Below are 12,681 nucleotides of genomic sequence, written 5' to 3' on the forward strand. Positions count from 1 at the left end.
GGCGTGACACCGAAGCACCTTTATTACCGGGATATTAAGGCTCCTGGCCGAAGGGGGGGGGGGGAATGGCAGCTCCCAGCGTCACCCCCTCCAGGTATTCCTCCTCAAAGCACCGCAGCCTCTCGCGCCCCCCCCACGCACAGCAGCCGCGGGGGTCGCGCCAGGAGCTGCGTGAGGCAGCGCAGAGGACATCGATTTGCTGAGAGAGCTGCGGCGAACGGGAGAAGGAAATGGGTTGGCGGGGGGGGGGTCAGGAGCATCGACCATGCGTTTTCGTGCCCCGGACCCCCCCCCAATACCCCCCCAGTACCCACCTGCTCCTCGGCGCAGGGGCTCCGCTCGTCCTGGGGCAGCGCGCAGCACGTGGTGGTCACCGCTTCCAGCAGCTCCGGCACCGGGCGTCTGTGGGATGAGGGGATCAGCAATGGGGGTGCGGGGGGGGGGAGAGGAGGGGGGGTGGTTCTGCCTATCCCAGGGTCTGAGGGGATCCAAGAACGTGTGCTGTGTGCCTCCCACCCAGGCCTGAGCGTGGGCTGGCGCCAGGGTGGGGAGTCCTAAGGGGAGAATGAAGGGGTGGGCTGGGGGCTTTGGGGGAAGCTGAGAGATGGGAGAGGGGCCCAGGAAAGGTCGGGGGGGACCCAGGGGCTCTGAGAGGCTGTGGAGATGGAGGGATGTCCCAGGGGTGACATTCCCAGGGACTCCAGGGAGATGGAGGGGAGGGACCCAGAGGTTTTGGGGGGGTTGTTATTCCCAACTATTGTGGGAGGGGTCCCAGGGGCTGCCATCCCGCGCTCAGTGCAACCCCGCCTCCCCCCCCCAGCACCCACCGCTTGCTGAGCAGCCGGATGGGTCCGCAGAGGGTGCGCAGCATGGCGGGGCCGGGCCGGGCCAGGCTGATGTTGTGCACTTCTTGGTCGTAGGCAGGGTGGGGGGCGGCGGTGGCGAAGCAGCGGCTCCGGGCTTGGCCCAACCCTCTCTTGCAGCAGCGGTGCTGCCGGGTCTTCACAGCCCCCTCCTCCCGGCAGAAGCGCTCCAATCCCCTCTGCCACTGCAGAGACACGCGGGGCCCCAAACACCGCTGTCAGCGGCCGTCCCCACCCTGTCCCTGGCCGCTGCCGTCACCCCCTGACACCTCTGTCACCTCTTGAGACAGGTGGGGCGTTCCTGAGACACTGCGTCACTCCCTGGGTCACCTCTGTCCTCCTGACAGCTCTGTCACCCCCCCCCTCCAAGGGACACCTGTGTCACACCCAGTGACACGCAGGGCCCTTCCCACACCCCTGCATTACCCTACAGACACTTCAATCCCCAGGATATCCCAGGGGACACTTGTGTCATCCCTTTGGGACACCGGCAGCACCTCCTGGACACTCGGGTCACACCTAAAGCCACCCGTGTCCTCCCCAAACACCTTCATGGGACACTTAGGTCACTCCTCAGGAAACACCGTCATCATCCTCCCAAACACCTGGAGGATGCTCCAAGACACCTGGGTCATCCCGAGTGACACTTGTGTCACCCTCCTCAAGACACCCGTGCGCCCCGCAGGCACCTAAATCACACTCTGGGATGTCTGCATCAACACCTGAGACATCTGTGCTCATCCCTCGGACCCCTATGTCACCCTCTGGCTACCTGTGTCACCCCCAGGACCGCTATGCCACCCCCTCTGGATCTCTGTCACCCCCTAGATCTTTATGTCACCCCCTCCAGATCTCTATGTCGCCCCCCGTACATCTTTGCCACCCCCTGGACCTTTATGATCTCTGTATCACTCTCCCAACACCTGTCTCACCTCCATGACAACATGGCCACCCCTAGACCACTCGTGTCACCACCTCTATGTGCTCCTCACAGCTCCCTCCCACCTCCAGCTCCCCCCCAGCTCCAACTCACGGCAGCGTGGGCGCACTCCAGACTGCTGTTGTGGCAGCAGCGGCCGAAGTCACGCTCCAGACGGCTGTGGAATCGTGCCCGGGGCCCAGGGAGGCCTTTGGGGCTGGGCCGCAGCCCCCGCAGGCGACAGATGTTCTCCATGTTGGCGGCGTTGGGCTCGCCGGGTGGGAAGGATGGCACGACCACGGGCTCCAGGAGGGTGATCTCGGTGATCTCGGCGATCTCAGGGGTGCCCACGGTGGCTTTGGCGAAGCAGCGGCGTCGCGCAGCCCCGTGCTGATGGCAGCAGTGGAACTGACGTGTTTTCACCCCAAATTCATCCTCGCAGAACGTGTCCAGGACATCGGTCCACTGCAGGGACAAAGGGACACCCAGGTCACCATCAAAATGTCTCCCTATCTGTGTCACCCCCCTGGGACACCTGTCAACCCTCCTGGACACTTGTGTCATCTCTCACGACACTTCTGTTATCTCCCCCCCTGGGACACACTCCTGGACCATCTGTTCCCTTCAATATCATTGTCACCCCCTGGGACACCCCCACAAATATCCGGGTCACCCCTCAGGGACATATGGGACCCTCCCCAGGCACACGCATCACCCCTGGACATCTGTGTCAACCCCTGGCACACCCCCGACCCCCTCCCAGATGCCTGCTTCACCCCCCACCCCCCAACACATCTGGGATCTCTACAGGACACCTGCGTCACCTTCAGAGATACCTGCATCACCCCTACGCACGTCACCCCCCCAGGAGACACCCCAGCTCTGTGTGCCCCCCCTTGGTGACACGACCCCAGACTCACCGCCCGCCGGGCGCAGGGCAGCGGGGCATGGTGCTGGCAGCAGCCGTCCAGGCGAGGCCAGAAGCTGTCGAGTGCAGCCACCTGCCTGCGGAGGTGGGCAAAGGCAGCAGGGGGCAGCGAGGGCCGGGGCGCACGGGGGATCAGCGAGGGGCCGCTGCAGTAACGGCTGAGGTCGTCAGGCAGGGGCCAGGCGGGGGGGAAGCCATCCAGGACGCTGCCCCAGTTGGAGGGGTGCGACGGCGCCCGCGGGTACGGGATGTCATCAGCTCCAGCCGATGCGATGATGTTGGGGGACAGATGGAAGTCCTGCTCCTCCTGCTGCACTGTGGGGAGATAGCAGGGTGAGTCTTTTCCCCACCCCTGCAGGTCCCACATCATTCCAGGAGGGTCCCCGTTCCATGGTCCCGGGTGTCCCCTTGCTCACCCAGACTTCTGTGCACCCTACAGCCCTGTCCCCACATCCATCTGTTCCCCCCCTCCCTGCATTGTCCCCACCCCTGGCTGCCCCCTTGCCCTGCAATCCCTATATATGTCCACTCCTGTCCCCATGTCCCCTCCATCCACATTCCCACCTACATCCTGTCCCTATACCTCCTCCATCTTGCGTCCCCCCCCATCCCTGGGCACATCCCTGCCTTCCTCACCCCTTCAACCCCCCTCCCCTCTTCTGGGTTTCCCCATGCTCCCCCCATTCCATCATGTCCCCCATTCTCACACTGTGGGATCTCGTGGGATTGCTGGATCAGTTGCTCATGCTGGAGCTTCAGGTCTGCCACTGTGACATGGGGACAGAAGGCACAACGCTCAGATCCCACAGATACTCTCCCCTCCCCCAGGCCCAGTGCTGAGGTGGGGGGACAAATGGGGATCCACACCCCAGATATTGGGAGAGCATGGCAGGCTGTGATGGGGACAGGACAGGGGTGGCCGGGACGGGACACAGGTGGTGGTAAGGCAGCCAGGAAAGAGCTCAGGAACGTGGGGAGGGAACACAGAGTGTCAGGGAGGGACTGAAGTGACCAAACAGGGACCAGAGCATCCAAATAGGGGACGGCAGTGGCTGAGCAGTGACCCAGCTCCACAGGGATGGGGATGCAGAAAGCTGGGAGGGGATGCAGGTGTGTGGGAAGGGGACCCGGGTGGCCAAGCAGACACAAAGAAGCCGTGGAAGGGACACAAGTGGCCGTGGAAGGGACACAAATGGCTGTGGAAGGGAACCCAAACACCCGGCAGGGAACATGGTGGGGTGGCGGCCCAGGTGTACAGGGAGGGGTCCAGGCATGCAGGAGGGGCCCAGGCAGCCCAAGAGGGCTGAGCTGCGCCTCAGGGGCCGCAATGGGGAACTCACCAGCCGTGCCGAGGAGGAGGAGGAGGCCGAGGGCGGCCATGGTGCCGGGCGCTGTGGAGCCACCGGCGGCTGTGCTGCCTTATGAAGGGCCGGGGCGGTGCGGGGCCTCATCCCGAGGCTGAGTCACAGCCTGACGTCGGAGCAGATCCGGGGGGGGGGACCAAGGGGGGGGGCAGGGGGGGCTGCGGGCACCCAGTGCGGCCTGCACCCCTGGGCTGGGCCCAACTGCGGCCTGCGGGTGGGCCCCATGGCTCAGCACAACCGGCCCGGCCGGTCCTGGGGCACCACGACACCAATGGGCCTCAGCACTTCCAGGCTGGCCCCCAAACCATCACAGCGGCCTCAAAATCATCACAGCGGCCCCAAAATCACCGCAGTGGCCCCCAAACCATCACAGTGGCCCCAAAACCACTGCAGTGGCCCCCCAAACCATCACAGCGGCCTCAAAATCATCACTATGACCCCAAAATCATCACAGTGGCTCCAAACCTGTCATGGTGGTCCCCCAAATCACCCCCCTCCTCCACTTGCGTCACAACCAGTGAAAGCGTGGTGGATTTTTGTGGTTTTTGCCCCATTTTGGGGCCAGCCCCACCCAGTGAGTCACCCCACTGCTGGCGGGGCGATAGAGATGGGGGGAGCCTGCAGGGGGATCCTCCCCCCCCCCCCCACCTTGGCACGGTTTTGTCCCGTTGCCACAAACAAGGATAAAGGAGGTGACCCCCATGGGACACTGAGCACAGGTGGAGTGTGACATTGACATGGTCCTGGTCACGTCCCTTACACCCAGGAATGTGGGGGGGGGGGGGGACGACAAGGGGGGGCACAAGGGCTGTCTGACTGCAGTGAGGAGGGCCCAAGGAGCCCCCCCAGCACAGCCGCACCCCGAGGGGCACAAAACCCCATTCACAATGAGGGATGGGGGTGTGGGGGGGGGATGAGAGCAACATTTGGGGTTGGTTCCTCCAGGGGCAGCCCCAGCCCCCCCCACCCCCCTGTCTTGGGCTATTGCCCAAGGCGCCGGCTGACGCGGGTTTGCGCAACCCCCCCTCGGGTAGGGAAAAACCCAGACAACACAGTGGGGAGAGCACAGGCGTCAGGGGGGAAACCCTGTGTGCCCTGGGGGGGGGAAGGAGTCTGGTGTCTGGGGAGGAAGGGGCAGAAATATGGGGTAAATGGGGACCCAGGTGGGGTTAGAAAGGGGTTGGGGGTAGGAATTGGTGTCCAGGAGGGGGGGACACATTGGGTGTAAATAGGGGACAGGTACCAACATGGGGAGGATACAGGTGTTGAAATAGGTGGGGGGGAAGGAGGGGGTGGGATCCTATTTCCAACACCTGCAGGTACTCTTGGCTGCAGAAAGGGTCTGGAGAGAGCGCTTGGTTCCCAGCAGAGGCACAGCCAAGCACCATTTCCCAGCACTTTAATGAGTGCGTGGTGGAGGGGTGGGGAGAAACAGAGAGGATACAGGCTGTGTTTATGGGGAGGGGGGAGAAAGGGGGGGGGGTCAGAAGAGTTCCTCAGCGTTGGGGACGCGGGCGTCCCGCAGCTCCCGCAGCCGCTGCAGCACCCGGCCCAGGCTGTGCTCCCCCAGCTGCCGGTTGTCCCGCGTGCGGATGCTGACGGTGCCGTGCTCCTGTTCCCTGCGGCCGACCACTGCGGGGGGACAGCGTGGTTTGGGGGTAGGGGGGGAAAAACAGGTCGGTTAGAGGGGAGAATAGGCTGGTTTGAGGGGGGGGGGAACAGGCTTGCAAGGCAAACAGTTTGGTTTCGGGAGAAAATGGGTTGGTTTGGTGGAAAATAAGGTTGTTTTGGGGGGAGCAGCCCTGCGTGGCACCCAAACATGTGGGTGCAGCCGTGTGCTGTGCACACCCACACCCCCCTGTGCACACACACACACCCAGTCTGTGCACACCCACGCCCGCGCTGCGCGCACCCACGCCTGTGCTGCACCCATGCACCCTCGTGTGGGCACGCTCAGACTCTGAGCCACACACACGCTCATGGGAAGCCCCCACACCCACCCGTGTCCCCCCTTTATGTGTGCACACCCTCATGTGTTCCCCAGCACACCCACGGCAGCCCCCAGGGGTTCATTTGCAGCCCTATGTGCGCCGTGCCGAGCTGCAGCCCTCGGGCAGAGGAACCCCGGTGGGGTTTCAAAGGATTCCCAGGGGATCCCAGAAGGTTCCCAGGGAGGCTCTGCGGATGTTTCCAGCCACTTCCTGATGCTCTCACCCCACAAATCCCAGTTCCCGTCGGGATGCGGATGCGGAGGTGGGCAGGCGGCCGGGAACCACTGACTCAGTGCTGCCACTCCCATGCCCGGGGGGGACACACAGCCAGGGGGGGGGGACTGGGATTGACAAGGAGCCTGGGGGTGACCCTTTCCCCCTTACCCAGCTGGAAGTTGTAGTGGGTGAGCTGTGCCCGGCGGATCTTCCTGCCCAGTGTGGCACCTGCATCGGCATCCAGGTCGGCCATCACGCCGTCCCGCCGCAGCATGGCATGGACCTGCCAACATCAGGTCAGCGGGGATGTGGGGGACAAAAGGGGACACGTGGGGGCCATTGGGGACAAACTCACCTCACGGGCATAGCCCTCAGTGTCAGGTGCCTGCGGGATCACCATCGCCTGCAGTGGGGAGAGCCAGAGCGGCCTGCAGGGAGGCAGCTGGGGGTAAGGGAGGGAAGGGGTTTGGGGCGTCCTTGGGTTTGGGGTCTCCTGGAGACTGGGTTATGTGGGACTGGGGTGCAGCCAGGACTGAGGGAGCTCCAAGAATTGGAGATGGTTTGTGGGATGCCCCTGGAAATTAAAGGGGTTGCGTGGGGATACAGAGGTACCCCTGGGAATTGAGGGTATCTGGGGATGGGGGGGTGCCCCCAGGATGTCCCCAAGGACCGGGGTTGCTTTGGCCCCTCACCATTTGCCGCCGCAGCTCTCGGCCATCACAGCCACCATGCGCTCAACGGAGCCCAGCACGGCGCGGTGGATCAGCACTGGCCGCGCCGTCCCTCCAGCTGCACTGTGGGGGCACAGTGTGGGGGGCTGTTGGCAGGCACTGCGCCTCCCAGCACGGCCCATCTCTTAATCTCCCAGTCCTACATATGGCCCACATCTTGCCCCTGCCCCCCATACCTACCCTTGAACCCCCCCAGCCCCAATCTCTCCAATGTCCCCAACTCTATGCCCTCTAGGTCCCTATTCCTGTCCCTTGGTTCCTGATTTTATCTCCACCCAGCATCCCATCCCCAAACCTGCCCCGGCCTCATCCCTTCCCTGCCTCCTCAATCTTTAATCCTGCTCCCTTTCCCCTACCTGGCATACTCCAGCCCAAACCTCTCGGGCATCTGGAAATCCAGCTGAATGGTGCCACACTGGTGATGCCTCCCCAGTGCATCCTGGATCCGGATATCGATCTGCAAAAAGGGAAGGCAGCAGGGGTAGCTTTTCCACCCTGACATACAGGTCACAACAGCCCCAGAGGACAATAATGGGTCCTTAGAGCCTCCTCCAATGTGATGCAAAACCAAACTCACCTTGGGGCCGTAAAAAGCACCGTCACCCTGACTCAGCTCCCAGGGCTCCCCAAAATCTTGGAGGCTCTTCTCCAATTGCTGCAAGAGCAAACGGGAAGGGGGAGGGAACACGATGTGATGCTCTGGATGCGATGCATAGATGTGATGCTTGGAGGTGGAAGGGCAAAACCGGAACACGACGCTCAAGGTGTGTTGCAAAGGAAAGACACATGGGGTGGGATGTGCAGGAGATGCAGTGCCAACACTGTCCCACCTGCTCAGCACGGTCCCAGGTTGCAGCATCCCCCAGGAAGCCATCAGGGCGTGTGGCCAGAGCCATTTGGAAGGAGAAGCCCAGCGTGGCGTAGACAGAGCGCACAAAGTCCAGGCAGGCACCGATCTCTGCCTCCAGCTGTGGGACAACGCTGTGAGCAGGGAAACGGGGGACACAGAGGGGACACAGAGGGGACACAGAGGGGACACAGAGGGGACACAGAGGGGGACACAGGGGGGACACCCACCTGCTCCAGTGCACAGAAGATGTGCGCATCGTCCTGCTGGAAGCGCCTCACGCGTGTCAGCCCGGTCAGGGAGCCGGGGGGCTCATTGCGATGCAGCACCCCAAAGTCAGCCAGGCGCAGCGGCAGCTCCCGCCACGATCGTGGCCGGTGGGCGAACATGAGACTGCCAACAGGTGGACAGATGGACGGACGTCAGCCCTGCCGAGCCTCCCCCCACCCCAGCAGTGTGCTCGGCTCACCAGTGGGCCGGGCAGTTCATGGGTTTGAGTGAGAGCGTCTCGGTGCCGGCGGTGAAGGAGAACATGTGGGCGCTGTAGTGCTGCCAGTGCCCTGAGAGCTCCCAGAGGCGAGGGCTGAAGATGTTGGGGGTCACCACCTCACTGAAGCCCCTCGCCTGGTACTCGCTCTGTGGGGATGGGGGACATCAGCCTATCCCCAGGGAGCTGCGTGCACCCCACGGTGGGGTCTGAGGGGCAATGGGCACGGCACTGTCCCCAGCAGTTTGTAGAGGAGGGTGACGACACCGGAGCAGCCCAGGGAGCTTTGGGGCCATACCCTGATGAAGTCGATGAGGGTGTTGTAGATGTGGGCACCACGGGGCAGGAAGAAGCAGCTGCCAGGGCTGAGTGCGTGGAAGAAGAAAAGTTCCTGTTCCTGTGAAGTGGGCCACGTCACTGCAGAGGCCATTAGCAGTCAATTCCCAAGAAGTGTCTTACGCATGGCTCACCTTCCCTATGCGACGATGGTCGCGTAGTGCAGCTTCATCCTGTGCCTGCTGCCAGGCCTCCAGCTCCTGTGTGCTGGGGAAGGCGACGGCAGCGATGCGCTGCAATGAGAGGCGGCCCGAGGGACCCTGCCAGAATGCAGCCGAGCTCTGCAGGAGGGACAGAAGGGGGTTACGGGATGCCCACATCCCCTCGGCCCGCATTTCCTGTGCTGCACCTACTGTCAGGATGCGCAGAGCCCCGATCGGCCCCGTGTGCGGGAGGAGGGGACCGCGGCACAGCTGGAGCAGCGGGCCACACCTGCAGGGATGGATATGGGGGGGCTGAGTCACCATTGTGCCTCACACAGCCCACGCTGGGGTCACCGTGCTCACCTATACACAGTGGCCATTGGGGATGTCACCTCCTCCTCAATTCGCTGCAGCTGGAAGCTGTTGTGCTGCGGGGAGTGAGGCAGGTGGCGATGACATGGGTGACATCAGCCTAAGTGACACCAGCGCAGGTGACACCAGCAATGGTCCAAATGGGAGGGTGCCACTGCCCTCAGGGAGGGGACAGCCGAAGTCTCACCTTGAAGAGCTCCAGCAGCTCCTCACGGGTGGCCTCAAGGCGCTCAAAGTCGTGCTGGGAACGGGCGAAGGCCATGCAGGCATCCTCCAGCACCGGCAGCTCACTGCGCTGCACCGCCCTGCAGGTACAGGGACACGCTGGGGATGAGGGCGAGGGGCTCCACGGGGCAGCGTCCCCACAGCCCTGTACCTGTCACCCATGTGGGCATCGCAGAAGAAGCCATCCTCAGTGGCGACCGTACTGCAGATCGTGGCTCCATAAAACTGCTCCACTGCTGCTCCCAGGACGAAGGCGCTGGACTGCCAGAAAGCCTGAGTGCACAGAAGATGTGGGGACACAGCAGAGGTGAGGGGGGGACACAAAAAGCAAGGAGGACACTGGGGAAAAATGTGGGGCCGTAGCAGGACAGTGGCACTGTGGATCTGAAGGACACTTAGGGGACAACAAGGGGGCACTGGGAATACAGGAGACACGGTTGACATCGGAAATATGGGGGCATGGAGGATGCTTGGGATGGCGGGGGAGAGTGGAGACGTGGGGCTGTAGGGGACACAGTGGGGATGTGGCGCTCAGGGGCACGGACTGGTGAACACGATGGGGATTGGCTGCAGTTGGACCCGAAGGTCTTTTCCAGCCTCATTGATTCAATGACACGAGGAGCACGGAGGGGCACTGGGGGTGCTGTGCGGAATGGAGGGGGGGTCACAGCGTGCAAACGGAGATGCGGGGACACGGGGAGCGCAGGGCACAGCGAGACTCACAGCGCGGCCCTCCGGCGCGGTGAAGTCGAGCAGCTCCAACTCCGCATCGCTCTCCAGGGGCCGCTTCAGGTCCCGCAGCTCCCCGTTCACTCGGGCCACCACCGCCGAGCTGCGCCTGCGGGGACAGCGCGGGGTCAGCGCGGGGTGTCGGGAGCCGGCGGGGGGGGGGGGGGGCAGGGCCGTACCCCAACTGCTCGGCTACGTGGAGCGGGGTGCTGCGCAGCGCCCGGCCGGGAAGGAAGCGGCCTCCGGGCAGCGAGATGCGGATCGGGGTCCCTTCTGCGGGGCCGCTTCCACGGCCGTCCCCGTCCCGCTGCTCGCGGTCCGCTTTCAGCCGCTCGAAGAGCTGCAGCCGTTCGGCGAAGTGGGGCTGAAGCCGGAGAAAAGGGGTCAAGGGGTGCGGACCCCCAAAATGGCGAGGAGGGGGTTGAGGTTGTATGGGGGGGGGGAGGGGTCGGCGCACCCGGTACCGCCGCTGCCACCCCCCCAGCAGCAGCCGCCGCCCCCCGCGCAGCGCCGCGGGCATCGCGGGATCGGAACCGCCCCTTCCGGCACCGGGCGGAAGCTGCGCTCCTCCACGGGGCGGAGCTCCGCGATTGCGGCCTCGGGGGTGATGAGATGCGCCCCTCCGACCTCAGATCGCCCCCAAAAGCTTTCGGAAGGCTGCTGAACCCCCCTCCGGCTTTTGGTCCCCCAAAGCGCCGCCATTTTGTCTTCCTGCGGTCTGAGCCCCCCAGCGCTGCGGACCCCCGCGTGCCGCCATCTTGTGTGCCCGCAGCCGCTCTGAACATCACCCGAAGTGCCTCGAATCCCCGTCAACGCCCTCACTTCGTGCCCCAGAAATCGGCCCCAGGCAACGCCCCACCCGAACGCTTCAGACCCCCGGGTCGCCATTTTGTGCCCCCGAGGGCTGCTCTCCCTCATCGATGCCCCAAATGGCCCCAAAATGCAGCTATGGGGGTTCCTACAGCCGCCCCCCACAGAACGCCCTGAATATCGGAACGCTGCCGTTCTGCCGTCCACAAAAACGACCCCAATGCGTTGGGTCCCAACGCTGCCATTTTGTCCTGCAGTCAGAGCCCCCCAGCGCTGTGGAGCCCCGCATGCCGCCATTTTGTGCTTCCACAGCGGCTCCCAGCATCGTGCAAAACGCCCCAAATCCCCTCAGTGCCGTCGTTTTACACTCCTGCAGTCACCCACCCCACAGAACACCCCAAATATTGAAACTTTGCTGTATTACAGAATGCCCACAAAAACCACCCCAATGCTGTGGGCCCCAACACCGCCATTTTGTGCTCCTTTGGCCGCTGCCCCACACAGACATCCCAAACCCTCCGGGCCCCACAATGCTGCCACAGTTTTGCTCTCCTGCCCCCCAACCTCTGCTTCACAACCCCACCAGCAGAACTGGGAGCCAACAGTATCCCTATTGTAGGGATGGGGTCTTCTCTTTTCCCGGAAACATCGGGTTTTGCCATCCCCCAGGCTGACCCTGGGGCAGCAGCGATGTCCATGTCGGGGTTCAGACCCACACCGGGCTTCAGACCCACACTGTGGTGCCATTTGGTCCTTTGGAGCGGCCGTGCTCCGTCTGCAGCCCTCAGATGGCTGTGCCAGAGCGCTGAAGCTGAAGGAAAAGGAGCCAGAACAGCACAAAGAGGGAAAAACTGGGTTGTAAACAAAAGCCTGGGATGCTGAGCAGGGAGAAAGCATTGCTCCTTTCTGGGTGGGAGAGCAGCGCTGGTGGGGATGGAGAGCGGTGGGGCTGCGCTGGAAGGAGAAGAGCAGCGGCTGCCCGGCCCCAGCCATAGCAGGAGGAGGGTTTCAGAGGGGATGACCCCGATCCAATGGGTGTTTTATTAATGGGGGAATACACGTTTCAGAGCGCTCTGCCGTTCCACCGCCGCTTCCTCCAACGCCCTCTCACTGCCCTCTCACACCGACCCTGCAAGCATCGCCCCGACCAACAGGGAAAAGCAAACGGCCCCATTGACGGTGCTTTGGGAACAACAGCAGCTCGCCCTCCTGTAGCTCAGAGCCCGGTTTTCTTGCGCACAAAAGCAAACTGAAGCCCCCCAGCCATGCACATCATCCAGCAGGCGGTGCTGAGCACTGAGAGCTGCCCGGCGTCCGTGCGTCCATCCGTGTGTCCGTCCATGTGTCCACATTCCCCTCCGGCTCCACTTTGGGAACCACGAGATGCGCTTCGTTTATCGTTACTTTATGTAAAAAACCCAGGCGTTTTATTTTTCTGTTGTTTTCCTCATCGGGTGAAATACAAAAAGTATCGCCGGGGATTGAGATCACAGACGTGGGGAGAAAGGAGAAAAATAAGAACACCCCCAAAATGCCTTCATGTCTCCAAATCACCGCGTGGGTTTCACTGTGCTCAGCAGTGCCGTATGTTAAAGCAACAGCACAGAGCAACGTGAGAAACCAGACCCAGAACCACGCAGCTCCCACTGTTCAAATACCTCATTTCTTTTGGCTTTTCTTTGCAGGATGGTTTCTCTCCTCACGAGTCCTCATGTTCCTC

At 63.0% G+C, this 12,681-nt stretch overlaps 2 protein-coding genes across 2 annotated transcripts; both read right to left on the reverse strand.

Annotated features, from left to right (window-relative positions):
- Positions 1-4,173, reverse strand: ECM1 (extracellular matrix protein 1). Its single transcript, XM_052705518.1, has 7 exons — positions 4,051-4,173; positions 3,418-3,477; positions 2,703-3,025; positions 1,897-2,247; positions 828-1,048; positions 315-402; positions 1-208 (listed from the first exon to the last, which is right to left on the reverse strand). Exons 1-7 carry the CDS (start codon positions 4,088-4,090, stop codon positions 35-37), a joined length of 1,257 nt encoding a protein of 418 aa, XP_052561478.1. The 5' UTR covers positions 4,091-4,173; the 3' UTR covers positions 1-34.
- A 1,284-nt stretch (positions 4,174-5,457) lies between these two features.
- Positions 5,458-10,719, reverse strand: TARS2 (threonyl-tRNA synthetase 2, mitochondrial). The gene is made up of 18 exons (XM_052705472.1): positions 10,609-10,719; positions 10,331-10,515; positions 10,146-10,260; positions 9,574-9,695; positions 9,385-9,502; positions 9,189-9,253; positions 9,036-9,114; positions 8,817-8,963; positions 8,645-8,743; positions 8,329-8,495; positions 8,090-8,252; positions 7,843-7,980; positions 7,590-7,667; positions 7,369-7,469; positions 6,974-7,075; positions 6,637-6,709; positions 6,450-6,564; positions 5,458-5,706 (listed from the first exon to the last, which is right to left on the reverse strand). The coding sequence occupies exons 1-18, from the start codon at positions 10,669-10,671 to the stop codon at positions 5,558-5,560; spliced, it is 2,079 nt and encodes a 692-aa protein (XP_052561432.1). The 5' UTR covers positions 10,672-10,719; the 3' UTR covers positions 5,458-5,557.
- Between the last annotated feature and the right edge of the window lie 1,962 nt (positions 10,720-12,681).

The sequence above is a fragment of the Tympanuchus pallidicinctus genome, unplaced genomic scaffold, assembly GCF_026119805.1.
Source record: "Tympanuchus pallidicinctus isolate F22 unplaced genomic scaffold, pur_lepc_1.0 scaffold59, whole genome shotgun sequence".
NCBI classification, from domain to species: domain Eukaryota; kingdom Metazoa; phylum Chordata; class Aves; order Galliformes; family Phasianidae; genus Tympanuchus; species Tympanuchus pallidicinctus.

Excerpts from the sequence above, each read along its gene's own strand:
- ECM1 (XM_052705518.1), bottom strand. The coding sequence starts at position 4,090 with ATGGCCGCCCTCGGCCTCCTCCTCCTCCTCGGCACGGCTG. Across the intron at positions 403-827 it reads ATCCGGCTGCTCAGCAAGCG|ACGCCCGGTGCCGGAGCTGC; the intron begins GTGGGTGCTGGG and ends CTCATCCCACAG. Across the intron at positions 209-314 it reads GCCCCTGCGCCGAGGAGCAG|CTCTCTCAGCAAATCGATGT; the intron begins GTGGGTACTGGG and ends CGTTCGCCGCAG.
- TARS2 (XM_052705472.1), bottom strand. The coding sequence starts at position 10,671 with ATGCCCGCGGCGCTGCGCGGGGGGCGGCGGCTGCTGCTGGGGGGGTGG. Across the intron at positions 9,696-10,145 it reads CCGCGCCGGAGGGCCGCGCT|GCTTTCTGGCAGTCCAGCGC; the intron begins GTGAGTCTCGCT and ends CTGTGCACTCAG. Across the intron at positions 9,254-9,384 it reads AGCTGCTGGAGCTCTTCAAG|CACAACAGCTTCCAGCTGCA; the intron begins GTGAGACTTCGG and ends CACTCCCCGCAG.